Below are 23858 nucleotides of genomic sequence, written 5' to 3'. Positions count from 1 at the left end.
ACATTCATTCTCACATACTTAGCCTAGGGAAGCATGCCAAGGTGTTCCAAGGGTCCGAGGCTTGATTCTGTTAAGAAACATGGTGTTGAGGTGCTGTAAACGAGCTGTTGTGCTGTTAAACGAAGAACAAGCGGAACCGCTGCTGATTTTCTTAGTTCATGTTTCCATCTAGCCGACTAAGGTAGAATTATGGTTATGTTACTTCATTATATAGTTATTAGAACCTAGTTAATGGTATAGTCGTTAAACTGTAAACGTTTTCCAAAATAATTAATGTTTTACAAAATAAAGATGTTACTTCCACATGAAGTAATCTTATCAAAACTATATTTTGACGGGCACGTAGTAACTGGAAGGGGGATATCATTAGTAGACTCTTCTTGCCTAATAAAAGTAATTTGTACAAATCCCAATCAACCGCAGGACCTGTTTACTTACCTGGAGAAGTTTGCCAACGTGATATCCTTTATTAGGCCAAAGCGTGCTATTCCAAACGTCATATGTAAATACAAAGTATTTTAATAAACGACTATAACTATACTAAGGATAAGTCATACCTAAGAGTCTGCTGATCAGACCTTGAGTCTGCTGAACTAAATCAGACCTAAGAGTCTGCTTATCAGACCTTGAGTCTGCTGAACTGAAACAAACTTAAAGTCTAATGAATGATTAAGATATATCAACTAGGTACTTATGCATGCCTATTACAACTATAGGTTGATAGCATACTGAGGAGAGAAGTTCTGATATCACCAACTGATAAAACAAGGTGAGCACGTTAACCTTTTATGGTCTAAACTGATTTTACTCTTGTAGTAAACTGGTTGTTTATTACAAAGAGTCTGATAAATGTTTACCTGAGATTATGTATCTAAAACATTTATAATACAATATAGATAAATAAAAGCAACTCAGACCAAATACATATGTGTCTGGATCCAAACATAACTGATAATTGGCATATAAAACCAAGTCAGTCATAACCAGTTCTCCAACAGGGTTACATAGCCTATGGGAAGGTTGTCTCCGAACAGGGGCTATGTACTCGGGGAACCTTTGAATTATGTGTGTAGGGCAGTGGTATAAATCCCGGGAATGACAGGCATTCCTGTTGAGATTGTGAACAGAAAACTATGATTGTATTTAACGACTGTTATAAACTGTTTTATCGAGTCAACGTCTCACCAGCATATAGCTTACATGTTTTTCCCACCCATGCAAGTAACTAGATGCTAGTACTAGATATACAAGTATTGGAGTCATAACGTTAGAAGATCGCTTGTGAAGGCTCTATTTTTGATAATATAAAATCCTTGTAATAATAATATAACACTGTTTTGTAAACTGGAAACTCGGGTATTTAATTTCCGAGTAATTTTGTTAATGTAATTAATATTTTAATATATAAGACTTCCGCTAAAATAAACCCGCTACTATGATATATTTACAATACCAAATACTAACCTGGGACGTCGCACCTAGGCCCTGAGTCGGGGTGTGACAGTTTGGTATCAGAGCCATCGGTTTTAGTTAATTAGGTATTGATGTAATTAGTACCTAAGCTTTAATCAATTATTTAATAAGTAGGGATAAGCTATGATTGGTAGTCTACCTATCCCTAAGTATAAATACGTGCAGATGTCATATACTAACTATTATGGACAAAAACGACGGGTAGCAAGACGATCAAACCCTGCACCCTCGTCTGAGCCGTCTGACAAGTCTAGTACAAATTTTGGTCCCAAATGGCCAACAGTATCGGTGACTCCGACTGAACCGGTGTATATGAATCCGGCTAATCCAAATCCTCTGAATAATTTGATCCCAACAAATCCGATGTATCCTGTTGATCATATAGATTCATACATGGCCTACGGAAGCCAATTACCGTATGCTCCTGGCAGCCCTGAAATGCCTATAGAGATATCCAGTGACACCTCTGAAAGCATTCCACAATATTAACCATCTGATATACCAACTTACCATCCTTCTAACGAGGTGGAAGTATAAAGTGGAATAAAACATGAAACAAGCACTGAATCACCGCCACCAGGTCACCAAATTATAGCTAGACCTAGTCAATGACCGATTCATTTTTCTGAGGTTCCTGGTTTTCCACCATATCAAGGTCCTATACCAACTGTATATGAGCATGCGAATGAGATACGGGAGGAAGCCCGCTTAGTCAAGGAATTCTACACTACAAACATCCCCGACGAGGAAATGCAAGCTTATGTAGCAAATCCTCATTTGTACCCAAGAGAAACTGCTTATCTTTTTCCATCTGCATCCGCACCTGTAGGGTATCCTAATCAACCCAATGTGGTAATGGATGAATTAAGAAATGAAAGGATTAAGAAGAAAAAGATAAGCAACAAGATCATCAAGAAGTGTGACAAGATGAAGAGTCTTCTTAAGAAATGGGCTAAAGATTAGAATTATATATATGTTTAAGCATGTTTTACTTTTTATCCTTATGTAATGCGTTTATGAAGGCAATAAAAAGAATATGTACTGTGTTTTAAATCTGTGTATTTATCTGAATTACAGAATGTCTGATCAAAGGAATGAAAGCCAAAGAGTCAAGCTGATAAAGCAAAAACTCCTGAAAACAATAATAAATCAATTCCAGAAGAATATATTGGAGGCATTCGTGAAATGATAAAGGAAACAGTTTCCCCATTAATCAAGGAAGCTGTAACTCCTCTAATAAAAATAGTTCAAGACCACACCGCAAACTCGAAAAGTTTGGCCAAGTCAAAGTCAAAATCGAAATCAATAAAACAACCGAGTCAAAGTATGTCTATGAACTCAAAAAGGAAAGAAACAACAAAGGATGATAAAATAGAGGAACCAAAAGATGAAGGCTACGAGGGCTCCACTGCTGAATATGAACCAAGTCAAACAAAGAAAAGAAAGGTTAATACAAGTTGTACATTTAAAGACTTTCAAGTGTACAAACCGAAAGAATTTTATGGAGACAAGGGTTCAATTGTTACACTACGATGGCTCAAGGAGATGGAGTCTATCGTTATTATCAGCAAATGTACCGAAGAGGAAAGTATCCAGTATTCATCCCAGATGTTCAAGGGAGAAGCGCTGGAATGGTGGAATACTTTGATAGAGGTGAAAGGCAGGAAGAATCTGTATAATCTTCAATGGAAGACTTTTAAAGAATTGATCAAACAAAGGTTCTGTCCTGTTAATGATATTGACCAAATTTAGACTAAGCTTTGGAACCACAAAGTTATAGGTACCAATCTCAAGGAATATAACACCAGATTTCTTGAGTACTGCAGGCTTGTACCTCATCTTGTTATTCCTGAATATAACAAGGTGACTCGATATATTTATGGTTTGCCAAAAGAGATTCGTGATCATGTGAGATCACACATGCCTGCAACGACCGAGTCTGCTATTAAGCTTGCTGGTTATTTGATGGAGAGTATGATCAGGAACTGTGAGGAGGAAAAGAAGACTATGGTTGAGAATGATGGAAAGAAGAGGTTCGAGAAAGGTCGAGTGTATTTAATCAACCGTTGTGTAAAAACTGTGGAAAACGACATGATGGGAGATGTTTAAAGCCTACTCCCAAGGTTGATGTTCGCAAGTTCGATCCATATTCAACTTGCAACTTTTGCAAGAGACCGGGTCACAAGGAAGAGGATTGTAGAAAGAAGTTGATTGTTTGTTTTGACTGTGGAGAGAGGGGACACTTCAGTGCTGAGTGCACGAAGAAAAAGCCGATAGCAGGTGACAACATTGGAAGTGGTGCCAGAAATGATGGGAAAAGGGGGAATGCCTGCACATTTATGCTTAACACTCAAAAGGCGAGTGAATTGCCAGAGGTGATTACTGGTACGTTTCCTATCAATAATGTTTATGCTAGAGTATTGTTTGATTCTGTAGCCAATCAAAGTTTTATAGATTATAAGTTCTGTAACTTATTAAATGAACCTCTAGCTAAACTAAATAACAATATGAAGTAGAAACAGCTAATGGAAACCTAATCCGAATATCTAAAGTATTAAATAGTTATATTTCCTTAGCCGGATATGAGATGCCAGTACAATTGCTACCTATGGAGTTAGCAGGATTTGATGTTATATTAGGAATGGATTGGCTAGCTACCAACCAAGCCCGAATCTTATGTACTGAAAAAGCTATAGATATATTAACTCCGAATAGGAAGATTATCCGTATAGTTGGGGATAAAGAATCTGGCAGGATTGGAATCATTTCAAAAATCAAGACAAGTCATTGTTTAGGTAAAGGTTGCTTAGCTGTTATGGCATACGTTACTAAGGAACCTGAACCTAAGACAATGGACGAAGTACCGATTGTTTCTGAATTCAAGGATGTATTTCTTGATGAATTACCTGGAATCCCACCTGACCGAGAAGTTGAGATCAGGATAGACTTAATTCCTGTATAGCTCCGATTACTAAGTCTCCTTACCGATTAGCACCAACTGAGATGAAAGAATTGAAGAAGCAATTGGATGAATTGTTGGAAAAGGGGTTTATACGACCAAGTTCTTCACCTTGGGGAGCTCCAATGCTGTTTGTCAAAAAGAAAGATGGATCGATGAGAATGTGTATCGATTACCTTGAGCTGAATAAAGTTACAATCAAGAATCGATATCCACTTCCGAGAATACATGATTTATTCGATCAGCTACAAGGGGCAAGTTGTTTTTCCAAGATAGATCATAGATCCGGGTATCATCAATTAAAGGTTCAAGAAGACGATATATCAAAGACTGCATTCAGAACCCGATATGGACATTATGAGTTCACCGTTATACCGTTTAGACTCACTAATGCCCTAGCAGCTTTTATGGATACGATGAATCGAGTCTGCAAACCATACTTGGATAAGTTTGTTATTGTCTTCATTGATGACATTCTTATCTATTCAAAGACAAAGGAAGATCATCAAGCTCATCTAAGAACTATACTAGAAACATTGAGAAAAGAAAAACTATATGCAAAATTCTCGAAGTGTAAGTTTTGGATATCTGAAGTGCAATTCCTTGGACACATTGTGAATGAAAAGGGTATTCAAGTTGATCCGGCCAAAATTGAAATGGGGAAACCCAAGACCCCAACACAAGTCATAAGTTTTCTGGGACTGGCTGGTTATTACAGAAGGTTTATCCAGAATTTCTCAAGAATAGCAGTTCTATTGACTTCACTAACTCGAAAGTCTGTTAAGTTTGAATGGGGACCGAAACAAGAAGAGGCATTTGAAACCCTTAAACAGAAATTGACAAATGCACCTATCTTAGCCTTACCGGAAGGACAAGATAACTTTACCGTATACTGTGATGCTTCACACACAGGTATGTGGTGCGTTTTGATGCAAGACAAGAAGGTGATTGCTTATGCTTCAAGTGTAAGGCCCCGTTCCCGGAAATCCTACCTTGGCGTTGGATTTACTCATAAACACAGTTCTAAAATCAGAGTTAATTAAAACTTTCACGGAATAATTAAAAACTTCATGCATTACATTACAAAACATCGAATCTTGTCTTAACATACAAATTATCCTTTCATAGACATAACATAAAACAGTCATGACATTTCTTTATAAATACCAGTCTCTTTAGCTCATGCCATGTGTCCCTCCTCAAGCCAGCTGCCTCAACCTATTTGCCTGCGTGCATACTAAAAGTCAGCTACGCTGAGTGAGTTCTAGTTAAACAGGTAACATACATTTCATTCTCATTCTTTACATTCTTACTTCCATACAATCTTACTTTTACTTACCTTCATTATTTTATACATACATAACCTTTCTACGTTTTTAAAGAGCCTTTCGCCCTATAACCTTCGCATATATTATTAGGGTAGGCAACCCTTAATTCTTCACCTATATTATTAGGGTAGGCAACACTTTATTCTTCGCCTAAATTATTAGGGTAGGCAACCCTTTATTCTTCAACTCTACATATCATACATACCATTCATACACTACACATATCGTACATACCTTTCTTTCATTAGATATATATGTTCTCATATACCTCTTACACATATCACACATACATTCCTTCGTTAGTTATATCTGTTCTCATATACCTCTTCACACATACGTTTAGCTCTTTCTACACTAATTGGGTATATATAACATTCATACGGCATACACTTACCACTTAAGGAAAGTGTATTAACTAATCACATTGAGTATGCACACAGCCCCAAAACATAACACATAAATGGGGCTAGAAACTCACCTGAAGTCGGTTTCTCTCACCGTTAATTGTGATCCCCTTCCGGAGCTGTGCACGGCTAACTGTGTAACAAGGCACAAGTATCAATTATCTATTTCAACTACTTTTTACATCTAGGTGAATGAAACCCTCAACTAACGGGGGTCCGGGGGCAGCGCCCTTGGTAGCGGGGTCTAGGGGCGGCAGCCCCTAGCAGGGTCCAAGGGGCAGAGCCCCTGGCTGGGGTTGAGCTGACCTGGATCGGGCCACGTTTTTCATCAATTTAAAAACAAAATCGCATGAAAATTTCGCTTCACATGCTTTTTCGCTTCGCATGGAACTTTTTCGCTTCGCATGACTGTGCGATGCGAAATTACCTTTTTCGCTTCGCATGGTAATACGATGTGACATAACCTTTTTCGCTTCGCATGGCTGTGCGATGCGAAATTACCTTTTTCGCTTCGCATGGTCAAGCGATGCGAAATTGCCTTTTTCGCTTCGCATGGCTTATGCGATGCGAAATTTTTCCTTTTCTTCATTTTTACCATTTTAAGGCCATTTCACTCCACGACTCTCCCTTAGGACCCAATTTAACCTTTTCCAAGGGTTTTGGGTTGTATCAACTTTGTACACTTGCGTTTTATAAGGCCCGAACATCACATTTTTACCATATAACACTCTTGTGGGGTTATAACTTATCAAGTTCATGTTTTTCTTCCATCTTACACCCCGATCTATCATTCTATCGGTTTGCATGTCAAGACTAACCATAAAAACTTAACCTTTTAAACCAAAACACACCTTTTTACTTAGGGTTTGGTTCGGATCGTAGATCTGGACTTGTTCTTGCTATTCGAAGGCACTTGAACACCAAAATATTTCTTACTTTTGCTTGGATCCGAATCCGAATTGCTAGACACAAAGTGTGTGTTTTCTAGTGTGTGTGTTGTGTAAAGAAATGGTGAAAGGATGGGGGATGGCCTTATATAGGGGGCCCTCCAACTCCATTCCAATCTTATCCAAATACAAACACGCACACAACCAAACTAATGATACACCGATAATAATAAAACTTTCCGTTATTTATTATTTAACAAAAAGTTGGATGTTACATCAAGACAGTTGAAAGTTCACGAGAAAAAAATACACCACGCATGATTTAGAGTTAGGAGCTATAATTTTTGCATTAAAGTTATGGCGATATTATTTATTTGGTATAAAGTTTACTGTTTATACTGATCATAAGAGTCTGAAGCATATATTTGATTAGAAAGATCTGAATATGAGACAAAGGCAATGGATGGAAACATTAAATGATTATGATTGTGAAATCATCTATCATGAAGGAAAAGCCAATGTTGTGGCTGATGCTTTAAGCAGGAAGGAACACGATAAGCCGAAAAGAGTTCGAGCATTGAGACTAGATCTTAAGATTGATCTATTAACTGAAATTAAAGAAGCTCAGAAGTTGGCACTAGAAGAAAATAATATAAAGGCTGAAGAAGAAAATGGAACAATAGATCAATTAGTCAAAGGTGATGATAAAATACTCAGGTTAGGAAAAAGAATCTGGGTACCGATGGTTGGGAGCTTACGAGAGAAAATTTTGGAAGAAGCTCACAAATCTAAGTATATGACGCATCCGGGAAGTGACAGGATGTATCATAATCTTAAGGACGATTACTGGTGGATCGGGATGAAGAAAGAAATTGCCTTGTATGTAGCTAAGTGTTTAACATGTTCAAAAGTCAAGGCCGAGCATCAAAAGCCGTTAGGTTTATTACAACAACCCGAGATCCCGATATGGAAATGGGATATGATTACTATGGATTTTATCATGAAGCTACCTAAGACTTCCTGACAAAATGATGCTATCTGGGTTATTGTTGATAGACTGACCAAATCTGCTCATTTCATTCCTATTCAAGAAACGTTTAGCATGGATAAGTTAGCACAGTTGTAGTGGAAAATATTGTATCATTGCACGGCGTGCCATTATCTATTATCTCTGATCGAGAAAGTCGTTTCACCTCCAACTTTTGGAGAAGTTTTCAAAAAGCGATGGGTACACGTTTGAATTTAAGTACTGCTTATCATCCACAAACCGACGGACAAAGTGAAAGGAGAATTCTAACATTGGAAGATATGCTTCAAGCTTGTGTCATAGATTTAGGTGGTAGTTGGGATACTCACCTATCTCTGATGGAATTTTCGTACAACAATAGTTATCACACAAGCATACAAATGGTACCATATGAAGCATTATACGGACAGAAGTGTAGAACGCCCGTATGTTGATCCGAGATCAGAGATAACCAATTGTCAGGTCCTGAAATTGTCTAAAGAACAACTGATCAGGTCATTCAAATCCGAGAGAGATTAAAAGCAGCTCGTGATAGACAAAAGAGTTACGCTGACATAAGACGAAAACCGTTAGAATTTAAAGAAGAAGATAAAGTGTTGTTGAAAGTATCACCTTGGAAAGGTGTTGCTCGTTTTGGAAAGAAGGGTAAATTGAGTCCGCGTTACGTTAGACCCTTTAAGATTATTGAAAGAATAGGTCATGTAGCCTATCGATTAGAATTTCCTGATGAGATGCAAGGAAACCACGATGTGTTTCACGTATTGAATCTGCGTAAATGTTTAGCTGACGAAACACTCGCGATGCCTTTGAAAGATGTACAAGTTAATGAAAAGCTTAAGTTCGTAGAGGAACCGATTCAAATCGAGGATAGTCAAACCAAGTTCCTTAAGCGCAAAAGATTGAATTTGGTAAAAGTAAGATGGAATTATCGACGCGGTCCAGAATTTACTTGGGAACTTGAGTCCGAGATGAAACGAAAGTATCCACATCTCTTTATATAAATCTAAGGATGAGTTTTCTAAAGATGGGGAGGATGTAACACCGTGAAAATACCCCATCTAATTTTGGGCTAAAAACGCCAAATTTGAAAGTTGAGGGACTTAAAATGAAATTTTGAGTTTTGAGACCCATCGCGCTATGCGATGGTCTCCTGGTAAACATCGTCGCGCTAGGCGACAGAGCATCACACAGTTCAAGAAAATGTGGGGCGCCACGCTACGCGACGGCCAAACCCAACTGGTCCATCGTGCTACGCGATGACCGGGTTAAGTAATCATGACACGTGGCCAACCACGTGTCAACACGTTGCAGTCTCTAGTAAATTGCGGTGTCGCGCTACACGATGGCCCTTGGGAAAGGACCATCGCGCTACGCGACGGACTGAATACTCAAGTATAAAAGGTTCCGAGGAAGCGTGCCAAGGTGTTCCGAGGGTCTGAGGCTTGATTCTGTGAAGAAACGAGGTGTTGAGGTGCTGTAAACGAGCTGTTGTGCTGTTAAACGAAGCACAAGCTGAACTGCTGCTGATTTTCTTAGTTCCTATTTCCATCTAGCCGACTAAGGTAGGATTATGGTTACGTTACTTCGTTATATAGTTATTAGAACCTAGTTAAGGGTATAGTCATTAAACTGTAAACGTTTTCCAAAATAAATAATGTTTTACAAAATAAAGATGTTACTTCCACGTGAATTAATGTTATCAAAACTATATTTTGACGAGCACGTAGTAACTGGAAGGGGGATATCATTAGTAGACTCTTCTTGCCTAAGGAAAGTAATTCGTACAAATCCCAATCAACCGTGGGACCCGTTTACTTACCTGGAGAAGTTTGCCAACGTGATATCTTTTATTAGGCCAAAGCGTGCTATTCCAAACGTCATATGTAAATACAAAGTATTTTCAAAAACAACTATAACTATACTAAGGATAGGTCAGACCTAAGAGTCTGCTGATCAAACCTTGAGTCTGTTGAACTGAATCAGACTTAAAGTCTGCTGAATGATTAAGATATATCAACTAGGTACTTATGATTGCCTATTACAACTATAGGTTGATAGCATACTGAGGAGAGAAGTTCTGATATCACCAACTGATAAAACAAGGTGAGCACGTTAACCTTTTATGGTCTAAACTGATTTTACTCTTGTAGTAAACTGGTTGTTTATTACAAAGAGTCTGATAAATGTTTACCTGAGATTATGTATCTAAATCCTTTATAATACAATATAGATAATTAAAAGCAACTCAGACCAAATACACGTGTGTCTGGATCCAAACATAACTGATAATTGGCATACAAAACCAAGTCAGTCATAACCAGTTCTCCAACAGGGTTACATAGCCTATGGGAAGGTTGTCTCCCAACAAGGGCTATGTACTCAGGGAACCTTTGAATTATGTGTGTAGGGAAGTGGTACAAATCCTGGGAACGACAGGCATTCCTGCTGAGATTGTGAACAGAAAACTATGATTGTATTTAACGACTGTTATAAGCTGTTTTATCGAGTTAACGTCTTATCAACATATAGCTGACGTGTTTTTCCCACCCATGCAGGTAACTAGATGCTAGTACTGGATATACAAGGATTGGAGTTATAAGGTTAGAAGATCGCTTGTGATGGCTCTATTTTTGATAATATAAAATCCTTGTAATAATAATATATCACTGTTTTGTAAACTGGAAACTCGGGTATTTAATTTCCGTGTAATTTTGTTAATGTAATTAATATTTTAATATATAAGACTTCCGCTAAAATAAACCCGCTACTCTGATATATTTACAAAACCAGATACCAACCCGGGACATCGCACCTAGGACCTGAGTTGGGGTCTGACAGTTCTAATTAAAGTCGTTCTTGAAAGTTTACCAATTTATTATTTGTTGTTGTTTAAGGCGCCAAGTAAGGTGATTGATAATATGGAGAAGATTATGAAGATATTTTTATGGTGAGGGTTGAACGAAAGAAAAAAAATACAATGTGTGGCTTGGTATAGGACGGCTATGCCTAAAGAAAATGGTGGTTTAGGCATTTCAAGGCTTAGAGATATTAACAATGCGTTGTTGGCTAAGTGGGATGGAGATATTAAATAGGTGAGGATGGGCTGTGGAAAATGATTGTTGATTCTGTTCCCAATTAGTTCAAGGACCTTGATGTGGTGGTTCGAGGAAAGAAAGATAACTCGGGTATATGGTTAAATATAGCTAACACTATTAACAAGTTGAAATGGGAAGGGAGCAATATGGCAGAGTTGATTCAAGGGAAGTTAGGGGACAAACAAAGGTTTCGTTTCTGAACCGATGATCGGGTTGGAAACATGAAGGCGTGCCCTAACTTTTATAAGCTGGAAAAAGACAAAAGATGAAGTGTGAAGGACCAATTTTGGAGAACAGGTGGTAGCTTAGTTGGGCCTGATATTAGATTAGAAGCCCATATTAAGTTCAAGAGTTGGCTGAGTGGGAGAAAAGTCTTCAACTAATGAGTGCGGCTTAGTGAAGAGACAGACATGACACATTGGTTTGGTTAGGAGATAAAGGGGGTGAGTTTTTTTTGTCAATTCGGTGAGCGCTTCTTAATGAAGAGATGGGCCTGACTCATGAGTTTGGTTAGGAGATAAAGGGGGTAAGTTTTCTGTCAGTTCGGTTAAAAATCTTATAATTAAAAATAAGATTGCTGAAAATTATTATGTTATGAAGTGGAGCAAGTGGGTGCCAGCGAAGTGCAATACATGTGTGGAGGGCGAAGATGGAAAGAATCCCCCCACCCGAAGGCCATTGGAACAAAGGAACATAAGAGTTCCGGACAATATTTGTGCCTTGTGTGAGTTGGGGGTGGAGTTGGTGAATCATCTAACTACAGGTTCTGGGGGTAGCGGTTGCTGTTTGGGTTCTAGTTAGTCGATGGTGTAAGATTCCTCCTATTTTTGGTTTCTTGGTTAGAGATCTTGTAGAGCTGCACAACACCATCAACCTTGGAGAGGTAGAGAAAGTGGTATTGCGTGAGATAATTATAATTGCTTGTTGGAGGATTCGGAGTGCGATAAATAAAAAGGTGTTCGAAAAGAAAGAGGTCAAAGTTTAAGATATTTTCCAGGTTGTGGAAGTAGCTAGGGGTTTTTTGTGTTGGTGTTCAGTTGGCGTTGGTTGTTTATAAAAGTTTATAATTCGATAATGAAAAAAACATATAATTCGATAATAATAATTTTAGTCCCTATAGTTCGTTTTAGGTCGTTTTGAGTACAAAATAAGCGTATTAAATGTAACATTTGCAATTTTTGAAACTCGAAAACCCGATCCATTCAAACCATGAAGCATTGAAAACTTTCTTTTATATTCACAAAGTTATTTAACTGCATACGATTATGCGTGTATATTCATGTACTAAAGTACAAACCCATTTAATGATACATTCTTGCAACCATATAGATATGTACGTTATAAATATTTTCAAAAAACTAAATGATAAGTTTATTATTAGCTTTATATGGAAATTTAATATATATATATATATATATATATATATATATATATATATAGATAGATAAAATTTTATAAAGCTTTTTAGCTTACTTTAGTTTTAAATTAGTTTTGAAAATCTTTTAAAAGATGAGGGACTGAAACCGTCAAGTCATCAAACTTCATTTGAAAGAAAATGAGCACAACTCCCACATCCGTCATCTCTTTATTATTATTATTATTATTATTATTATTATTATTATTATTATTAGAGTTAATGACCATTTTCGTTCCTGTGGTCTGCTACTTTCGCCACTTCAGTCCAAAGTTTGAAATTTTGTCAATTTAGTCCTTATAGTTTTAAACATTAGCCAATTGCATCCCCCCGTCTAACGGCATCCCATTATGCCGTTAGTTTAAAAGGTATTTTTGTTTTTCTCTTATTTATTTTTTGTTAATGGTCATTTTCGTCCCTGTGGTTTGATACTTTTGCTACTTCATGCCAAAGTTTGAAATTTTGTTAATTTTATTTTAATTTAATTCAGTTTTTTTTTTCTTTTTCTTTTTTTTTGTGTGTCTATAACCCCTACTTTAATTTTAATTTTAATTTAATATAAGCCCAAGACCATCAAGCATCAACCAAAACATGTCTACATTTACTCTGTCGATAACAATAACCCCCCCTCGTATTTAGTTTCTAGACATTTTGTAAAACTCTCGACCATGGTGGAATTCATTGGTAAAGTGGTCAAGGTAATTCACTGAAACCGTACTATACCGATAAAACTAAAATCGTTTCTTTGGTTAATGCATAATAGTTAGGGTTTAGAGATTAACATATCGACGCAAACATCTTGGTCAAAATCAACATTAGGAGGTCGAATATCTCGCATTTCCATGTTTGCTCAAGAAATCGATACACTAAATAGCATGTGTGTTCTTCAAATCGTGGTGTTATTTTTGAATTCTTTAAATCGACAACAACTTTAGGGTTGAATTCGACGAATTCAAAAACAATACCACGATTTGAAGAACACACATACGATTAAGTGAATCAATTTCTTGAGCAAACATGGAAATACAGGATATTCGACCTCTTGATATTGATTTCGACCAAGATGTTTGCCACGATGCGTTAATCTCTAAACCCTAACTATTATGTATTAATCAAGGAAACGATTTTAGTTTTTTTCGGTATAGTTCGTTTTAGGTAATTATCCTGACCACTTTACCGATGAATTCCATCATGGATTGAAGTAGCAAAAAAAAAATTAAATTAAACATAAAATTGACAAATCTTCAAACTTTGGACTGAAGTAGAAAAAACATCAAACCACATGGACGAAAATGACCATTAACTGAAAATAAACAGGAGAAAGACAAAAATACCCCTTAAACTAACGGCATAGTAGGATGCCATTAGACGGGGGGACGTAATTGGCTAATTTTAAAACCATAAGGACTAAATTGACAAAATTTAAAACTTTGGATTGAAGTGGCGAAAGTAGCAAACCACAGGGACGAAAATGGCCATTTACTCTTATTATTATTATGCAATCTTGGTTTGTTTTGGAAGCCTCCGATCGTAATTCCTTTTTATTAACCAACCAACTTAATTGCTTCTTGTCACACCCCAACCTAAGCGGAAATGCCGGGGCGTGATCCGATTGCTCACAGCTCGAAGATACTATCATAAATATAAATGACAATTTCTAAATAATTATTTACAAATATTACACACATTATCCAAATATACAAAACAATTCAAATACACAAATATGAGTTCATATAAAGATTATCTTGATTATATCCTAAGGTCTTGTCTACGTTTCCAACTTCAATCTTCAGGCAACCTTTATATCCGTAGAAAATGGAGTTTTTGTCAAAAAAATATGTTGAGTGAGTTTACCACCAAGTTTTGACACCAAAATAATGTTAATATGATAAATAAGCAAAACGTAATAAATACAGTAATGAAATCAAAGAATAAGCAAATAAGTTATCGACTAAACCATTGCCAAGCGAATCGGGCGTCGGTAAATCAACCATGAGCAAATAATGAGAATAACACCGTGGCCAAGTGAATCGAGCGGTGGTCAATGAGAATGAGAACCCGATACATGGGGATATGTCAAGCGAATCAATACAATAACACATAAGCATATAACAAGTAGATCTGATTTACCACACACAATTACACGTTTGCTATTTTTGATATGTATGTATATATAGATATGTATATATAGTATTATATACGCATATGTCCCCAAAACATTTATAAAAATCGAGTAAACTAGGGGAATGATAAAACTCACCTTATACGGAAGGCAAGTGATTAATAAATTCGACAACGAACTAATGATTTAAGCGAGTCGTCCAATACGCGTCCAACGAGATTAATGATCAGAATCCATGCACCCTACCCATATGAGATGATGGCCGTGCACCCTACCCATATGAGATGATGGCCGTGTTATCATATAATTTGGAAGCCATACACCCTATTCATGATTCCCTATCTTCATCTTTATACCCAATTTGTATTTTTGTTTTCAAATTAACAAATATCTTACCTTTATGGGTTTACAAGACCTTTACATAGTAAAACAAACTCTGCCTACATTGATTCATCAAATTAACTTTTCTTTTATGACATGTAATAATGCTTAATTAATATAATAACACAACCTAATATTCCTAACATTGTTATTTTAGCATTGTAGTTTCAACCTAACTTGCACACATACCATAAGAAATTTAACCATTTAACCACAAGACAAAAGGAAACATCACTATATATTAACCCTCACATGCATCAATTTCACCACACCAAATACCATCAACAATACAGATAAAATGAAGCAATACACATTTCTATTTCTCATTTTGATTTTTCTAATAGGTAACTTATTCATATTGTGCACAAATGCTCAATCTAGTAATACAGATGCGACGATGACGATTAATAGCTTTGAGAAGGGCGGGAGTGGTGGCGGGCCATCTGAGTGTGATGGCCAGTACCACTCGGATGACACGTTAATTGTAGCATTGTCTAGCAGGTGGTACAACAATGGACAAAGGTGTTTTAAGTTTATTACTATAAACTACAGTGGTAGAAGTGTGCAGGCTATGGTGGTAGACGAGTGTGACTCGAAGAGGGGATGCAAAGATGACATCGTCGATGCCTCTAAAGCCGTTTGGAAAGCCCTTGCAGTGCCTAAGAGCCAATGGGGTGAAACTTCGGTAACTTGGTCAGATGCATGATTATTAATGTGGAAGTTAACTGAGTGACAAGGAATTAAGCGTTTTATTTTGCGTAACATATTGAATAAGAAACAGTGTAGCCTACTACAATCAAAATAAAATATAATCCAAGTGCTGCTACCATGAAAGTTCTTTGCTAGAGCACTCGTTATATTCCGATTTGCTTGTCGTTTTCCTATTTATATATTTGCCACAATGAAAGCTGGACTCGGACAACATTTTTGCGACCATCACTGACGAAGATTGTTGCTATTAAAAAAAATGGTACCACGTAACAGAAATTAACAATAAAACAAACCTTGGTTTAAATTTTGATTTGATCTTCCAAAATATGAATTTTATATCAAACATCTAAAAGCATGTTTTACACTTAACCCTATTATATAAATTAAAATAATATTCTTTAATATTAAAATAGTTATTTGTCATTATCTCAAATAATATTGTCATCAATTCCCACTTGAGTGAAATGTTAAGATGGCTAAGATGTAAAATAGAGGATAAATAGTTCAATCATATACTAGATCGAGTGTAACATTCATCTTAGGACGTGTCCGCACCGAAAGATTGGAGAGGCTCTCTCTCTTTTCTCTCTATATTCCAGCCAGGCTCCATGCAGGAAGCAGATGGTTTGTCGGACGACCATTGGATATGCTCTTATTTCTTGCTAGGGCACTAGGGTAGGTTTAATACAATAAGAGAAAAATTAAACAAGAACACAGTACAAGAACCAAATGACGTAAGACAACAAATTGGCAAAGCTAATACTCATGCTTTTTTTTCTTATATATGCCAAGTGTTACACTTCACATAGATTGAACCCTTTACATAATGTTATATACAATAATCATCTTACAATCCCACCAAAATGAGAATAGCTAATACTCACGCCTATATCGGTGTATTTGGCGGATATATAATGAGTAACAAATCAAACAGTAAGAGACCAAGTAAGAATGAAGGTTTTCTAACCGAATAACAATACGCTACAAAACTCATTTTCATTCATAGGAGCAGTGACGAATTTAAAAGAAAAGCTGAGCAATAACGCGAGCTAAAATATTTTTGTTCAGGAATTGCCAATACATGAAACGAGGAAAAATAAATAATTACACTAAAAATATATGTATTTCCCCAATAAAATTGAGGGGTAGCGTGGGCTATCTATCACCTCAACCGATGCTAGATCCACCCCGCCCTCAAAAGACTACTGCAGACACACCCTCTCTAAAATGAGTAGCCCAAGCAGCATGTAGCCATGCACGTGAGTAAACCTTTAAATCAGGTATTTTGTATCATTTTTATTTAAAGTTTTACCGACTCAAATATACTAACGTTTTTGTGGGACAAATACTTTAAATCAGGTAAATTTTTTTTTTCTTTCTGACTTTGTAGATTGTTCTCATGCTGTTTGATTATAGAATTCAGATGTCGGGTTCTTATAAACGATAGCTTTGAAAACATGACTTATGAACTTTCAAATTAGTTCTTTTATATAACGATGCATAAAACAGAATGTACAATTAAGTTATTATTTTATGAGTTAATATTTAACTTTCTTTAACATAATTACAAGCCACGCATTCACAGAACAAATGCCACAGAATAAGAAACAAAAGACATATCATTATAATATATAGCATGTTTGATACATCTAACAAAGGTTGATTTATTACCCTGTTTAGGACAAAAACAAGAACAAGAACAATATTAACTCATGTCTACACGACCTTACTTGGTTTAAAATAATATATATACATTGAGTAAAGTATAACGTAATCATCGAGTTAGATGCTATTTGTAATTAAAATGAATCAGGATTCGAACGTCGTTTTTGTTTAGCGACTTTTTATGTCATCACATACATAGTTATCTACTATTAGAGCATTCTCATCTCATCCCCTATATCTAAACCAAAAATTATACTAAAACTCACTACATTTTCTCTCTCTATTTCAATTAAATAATACTTTTTATACCTTTTATCATTACTTTTTCTCTTTCCTTCACTCACAACCACTCTCAAAATATATTAAAAAATTATATGGGATGAACAGTAACTTTTCAAATATAAAGAAAAATCACTACTTTTTCTAAAATATAAAAATTCTCCACTCACAACACCCTAAATCACTCTATAATTATAAAAACACCCCTCACATTAAATAAGGGGTTGGATGAGAATACTCTTAGATGCTAATATATGCAGGAAGGTTGACATAATAGAATCTATTGTACATTCTCATACAAATGTAGGTCCCAAACGACCGGATCTAACGTGCGAACGGATTTTGCACTTGATAAATGTTCGAGACGGGTGTGGTAAATCAAATTACCGAACATAAATAATATAAATATAAAATCAAGGAACGATCTCGTTGTCGTTTAAAGACTGATACATTAAGCAAGAACCGACCCCACCCAAGGTGAGCTCCCCTTGGGTGAGTGATTTACACCTTGAAAACACACACTAAAACAGAAATAAAAGTCCTTATTTAAAGACTAACACATAATCTAGAAGCTTTCCTGTGAAAGTTAAACGCATGTCAAAGCTCTCGTCTCGTGTCCGGATTTCTCGCCCACATTAATTATTTACTTGACCGTAAATATATAACGTGTTTCGTACTTTGATATCGCAAGCCACATTTTTTGCCTTACAACAGATACTATAAGGGTTTGCCACCCTAATTCTCATACACATATTATAAGAGTTGTCACTTTAATCCTCACACAGAAGATATTATAAGAATTTGTCACCTTAATTCTTACCATCCCTATCATTCTACACATTCTAACATTCATACATGAAAATACATAATTAGACCTATTGAACACATTCTCAGGTTCTTAATATGCAATTTATATAAGTATAGTTAATTCTTTTTCTTACGAGTATCCACACAACCCTAAAACATTAAAGGGAAAGGGACTAGAAACTCACCCGGATGCGATCGCGTTATGACTTAATAGCCCTTTAGTTGGGCATGACTAGCTGTTTTAACACAAGGAATGATTAATCATTAATTTACTACAACTAGTTTACCTTAGCGAACCCTAGCTCGCATTATAGCTTAGACTTGGCTTATTTGCTACCAACGGGGTTAACCAAAGCTAGTAGAGCTAACTTACCCTAGCTTGGTTTTACTCGGTTTTTATCCGAAACTTGGGTTCAAGCCAAGGATTGTTCTACACTTCCATATCAACCATATAACGACTAAAATATAAAGAAAAACTCAGATCTAAAGTGTTTGATGCAATATGGTTGCTTAAAAGTTAATTAAAGTGCTTAAACGAGTGTTCGATTTTGGTTCGGTCCTTGACTCGGTATGAGACCGAGGATGGTTACCACATGTCCAACACCATAGAACTAAAATATAAAGTAAAACTCAAATCTAGAGTGTTTTCATGCAACATGGTTGTTTAAAAGTTAATTAAAGTGTTTAAACGAGTGTTCGGTTTTAGTTCGGTTCTTGACTCGGTATGAGACCGAGGATGGTTACCACATGTCCAAAACCATATAACTAAAATAATGTAAAAATTCTAGATCTAAACTCAAACAAGAAAGTTAAGCTAGTAAACTTCCCGAAAACGACCCAAACGGGCCTAAAATACATAAATACGTGTTTGAAGGTCCAAAAACCTTAAACAAAAATGAAAATGGTTTTCTTAACATAAATTAACTTATAAAAACTGAAAATATCATAAACATATACCCGAGAAGGTTTGAAATGCAAGATTCGGTTCCGTTGACTTTCAAAGTAAAACTTAAGCAAAACTAGCTAGAACAACTTGCAAGTTCAACCAATTTGGGAGAGAAGAGTGAAAATGTGTAGGGAAAACTGGCTGAGATGGGTGGGTATTTATGGGAAAAAATTAGGGTTTGAAGGATTGGGTAAAAGCTTTATCCAATGGATAACCGGTACACTTACTTTATTAAAAAATGAATTTTGATTTAAATAACTTATGACCAGGGATAAAAACAAGTTTGGAGGGTTCTAGAATAATTATGGGTGGAGTCTTGGTTGGTTTGGATGGTTACAACACGAGTTCGGGCCTTTAAACGAGCTTAAACGAACCGAAAACGTTAAAAACTGAATTTTTGTTGCTGAAACGGGCTGGGGCTGCTGCTGCTGCGCAGCGGGTTGAGACCAGCCTTACGTGTCACGTGAGGTGCGGTTCTCGGCCAAACTTTGCTTTTTGATAATTTTAGTCCCTATAGTTCGTTTTAGGTCGTTTTGAGTACAAAATAAGCGTATTAATGTAACATTCGCAATTTTTGAAACTCGAAAACCCGATCCATTCAAACCATGAAGCATTGAAAACTTTCTTTTATATTCACAAAGTTATTTAACTGCATACGATTATGCGTGTATATTCATGTACTAAAGTACAAACCCATTTAATGATACATTCTTGCAACCATACAGATATGTACGTTATAAATATTTTCAAAAAACTAAATGATAAGTTTATTATTAGCTTTATATGGAAATTTATAATATATATATATATATATATATATATATATATATATATATATATATATAGATAAAATTTTATAAAGCTTTTTAGCTTACTTTAGTTTTAAATTAGTTTTGAAAATCTTTTAAAAGATGAGGGACTGAAACCGTCAAGTCATCAAACTTCATTTGAAAGAAAATGAGCACAACATCCGTCATCTCTTTATTATTATTATTATTATTATTATTATTATTATTATTATTATTATTTATTATTAGAGTTAATGACCATTTTCGTTCCTGTGGTTTGCTACTTTCGCCACTTCAGTCCAAAGTTTGAAATTTTGTCAATTTAGTCCTTATAGTTTTAAACATTAGCCAATTGCGTCCCCCCGTCTAACGGCATCCCATTATGCCGTTAGTTTAAGGGGTATTTTTGTTTTTCTCTTATTTATTTTTTGTTAATGGTCATTTTCGTCCCTGTGGTTTGATACTTTTGCTACTTCATGCCAAAGTTTGAAATTTTGTCAATTTTATTTTAATTTAATTCAGTTTTTTTTCATTTTCTTTTTTTTTTGTGTGTCTATAACCCCTACTTTAATTTTAATTTTAATTTAATATAAGCCCGAGACCATCAAGCATCAACCAAAACATGTCTACATTTACTCTGTCGATAACAATAACCCCCCCTCGTATTTAGTTTCTAGACATTTTGTAAAACTCTCGACCATGGTGGAATTCATTGGTAAAGTGGTCAAGGTAATTCACTGAAACCGTACTATACCGATAAAACTAAAATCGTTTCTTTGGTTAATGCATAATAGTTAGGGTTTAGAGATTAACATATCGACGCAAACATCTTGGTCAAAATCAACATTAGGAGGTCGAATATCCCGCATTTCCATGTTTGCTCAAGAAATCGATACACTAGATAGCATGTGTGTTCTTCAAATCGTGGTGTTGTTTTTGAATTCTTTAAATCGACAACAACTTTAGGGTTGACTTCGACGAATTCAAAAACAATACCACGATTTGAAGAACACACATACGATTAAGTGAATCAATTTCTTGAGCAAACATGGAAATGCAGGATATTCGACCTTCTGATATTGATTTCGACCAAGATGTTTGCTACGATGCGTTAATCTCTAAACCCTAACTATTATGTATTAATCAAGGAAACGATTTTAGTTTTTTTCGGTATAGTTCGTTGTAGGTAATTATCCTGACCACTTTACCGATGAATTCCATCATGGATTGAAGTAGCAAAAAAAAAAATTAAATTAAACATAAAATTGACAAATCTTCAAACTTTGGACTGAAGTAGAAAAAACATCAAACCACAGGGACGAAAATGACCATTAACTGAAAATAAACAGGAGAAAGACAAAAATACCCCTTAAACTAACGGCATAGTGGGATGCCATTAGACGGGGGGACGTAATTGGCTAATTTTAAAACCATAAGGACTAAATTGACAAAATTTAAAACTTTGGATTGAAGTGGCGAAAGTAGCAAACCACAGGGACGAAAATGGCCATTTACTCTTATTATTATTATTATTATGCAATCTTGGTTTGTTTTGGAAGCCTCCGATCGTAATTCCTTTTTATTAACCAATCAACTTAATTGCTTCTTGTCACACCCCAACCTAAGGCGGAAATGCCGGGGCGTGATCCGATTGCTCACAGCTCGAAGATACTATCATAAATATAAATGACAATTTCTAAATAATTATTTACAAATATTACACACATTATCCAAATATACAAAACAATTCAAATACACAAATATGAGTTCATATAATGATTATCTTGATTATATCCTAAGGTCTTGTCTACGTTTCCAACTTCAATCTTCAGGCAACCTGCATATCCGTAGAAAATGGAGTTTTTGTCAAAAAAATATGTTGAGTGAGTTTACCACCAAGTTTTGACACCAAAATAATGTTAATATGATAAATAAGCAAAACGTAATAAATGCAGTAATGAAATCAAACAATAAGCAAATAAGTTATCGATTAAACCATTGCCAAGCGAATCGGGCGTCGGTAAATCAACCATGAGCAAATAATGAGAATAAGACCGTGGCCAAGTGAATCGAGCGGTGGTCAATGAGAATGAGAACCCGATACATGGGGATATGTCAAGCGAATCAATATAATAGCACATAAGCATATAACAAGTAGATCTGATTTACCACACACAATTACACGTTTGCTATTTTTGATATGTATGTATATATAGATATGTATATATAGTATTATATACGCATATGTCCCCAAAACATTTATAAAAATCGAGTAAAATAGGGGAATGATAAAACTCACCTTAGACGGAAGGCAAGTGATTAATAAATTCGACAACGAACTAATGATTTAAGCGAGTCATCCAATACGCGTCCAACGAGATTAATGATCAGAATCGGAAACTTTGGGATATGAAACTATAATTAAAAAAAACTTAATGCCGTTGGAATCAATCCAAACGGATGAGTAGAACTTTAGTTATGTTGATTTTAATGTTTAAACGAGTCGAGTCTGACCAGAATCCAAACTTCTAGTCGGGAGTCGGGTTTTGGTAAGAACCCTTAGAATTTAATTACGAGAAGAAAAGTCTTCTGAACCGAACGTTGAATCCGTCCAGAAGTATGAGAAAATGATAAGTCAAACTTGTTGACTGTTTTACCCTTAATCGGGTTTTGAAGCAACTGACCAGTCAACACTCTTCAATCACCGAAATTGATTGAAGGCTATTGACTAGGGAATATTTATGAACGATTTTAAAGTTTACAACTTACACAGAAAGTGAAAGAATTAACGAGAAACGGAAGTCAAAGATCCTAAAGCAAGCAAAGTTAACGAACAAGTCTTGAATCTTTAGCGAAGATGCAAAAACCGAAGGGTTGGAGGATGAACAAAGGTAGGTGATGGCTATGGGATGTTCTTTAGGGTTAGATTAAAGTTTACAACAGATGGTTATGTCTTGTTTATATAGGAAAACATAAAACGAACTAATTATGGGCTTTTGACCCGTTTAGGTAAGTAAATCATACTTTTATGAATAAATCATTGAATATAATCAAAAGATTTGATCTTGGATGATAAGAAACGATATTATACTTATGTTTCAGTTATAGGATTGTTTCTTGGCCCTTAATTCTCTCTAATATGCCTAAAATAAACGATTTAATACCTTAAACGAGCTAGAAAACGAACTAGAGCATAAACGATATGTGCAGGGAGTTCAAGGAGGCGCGTGACAGGGGTGGGGCTCTGCCCGTGCGGCGCTCCGGGGATGAGGAAGAAAAGTTTCATTTTTTACAAGTTTAGTCCCTATAATTTGTTAATTGAACATTACTTGAACTAGTTTTGGTATAATTTGGTTTTGAACATTGATTGAAGTACAAGGGCCTAAAGTGAACATTAGGAAACTTATTTACTTGAAAATATTGGATTTTGATTAATATTAAAGATCTAAAAATATTTCATGTCGGGTTAAACTTAAACGAATGCGGTTTCGAAAAACCCGAAATGTTACACTTCTTTTGATTCACAATCAAAGCGCAAAATGGTCGTAGCCAAACATGTTTAACCATAAACC

At 35.7% G+C, this 23858-nt stretch overlaps 2 protein-coding genes across 2 annotated transcripts; both read left to right on the top strand.

Moving 5' to 3' along the window:
• Positions 1–3005: 3005 nt before the first annotated feature.
• LOC143592624 (uncharacterized) lies at positions 3006–8075 on the top strand. The gene is made up of 7 exons (XM_077072504.1): positions 3006–3146; positions 3226–3506; positions 3575–3858; positions 4050–4429; positions 4924–5344; positions 7561–7681; positions 7769–8075. The coding sequence occupies exons 1-7, from the start codon at positions 3006–3008 to the stop codon at positions 8073–8075; spliced, it is 1935 nt and encodes a 644-aa protein (XP_076928619.1).
• A 7412-nt stretch (positions 8076–15487) lies between these two features.
• Positions 15488–15796, top strand: LOC143592623 (putative ripening-related protein 1). The gene has a single exon (XM_077072503.1). The coding sequence runs from the start codon at positions 15488–15490 to the stop codon at positions 15794–15796; it is 309 nt and encodes a 102-aa protein (XP_076928618.1).
• Positions 15797–23858: the final 8062 nt, after the last annotated feature.

This window comes from Bidens hawaiensis, unplaced genomic scaffold (assembly GCF_021521415.1).
Source record: "Bidens hawaiensis isolate Kalapana, Puna unplaced genomic scaffold, B.hawaiensis_p1.1 tig00041101_1, whole genome shotgun sequence".
Classification (NCBI taxonomy): domain Eukaryota; kingdom Viridiplantae; phylum Streptophyta; class Magnoliopsida; order Asterales; family Asteraceae; genus Bidens; species Bidens hawaiensis.
The sequence above is the reverse complement of the archived record's forward strand: the minus strand, read 5'-3'. Positions and strand labels throughout refer to the sequence as shown.

Excerpts from the sequence above, each read along its gene's own strand:
- LOC143592623 (XM_077072503.1), top strand. The coding sequence starts at position 15,488 with ATGACGATTAATAGCTTTGAGAAGGGCGGGAGTGGTGGCGGGCCATCT.
- LOC143592624 (XM_077072504.1), top strand. The coding sequence starts at position 3,006 with ATGGCTCAAGGAGATGGAGTCTATCGTTATTATCAGCAAATGTACCGA. Across the intron at positions 3,147-3,225 it reads GTGAAAGGCAGGAAGAATCT|ACTAAGCTTTGGAACCACAA; the intron begins GTATAATCTTCA and ends GACCAAATTTAG. Across the intron at positions 4,430-4,923 it reads TCAGGATAGACTTAATTCCT|ACAAAGGAAGATCATCAAGC; the intron begins GTATAGCTCCGA and ends ATCTATTCAAAG.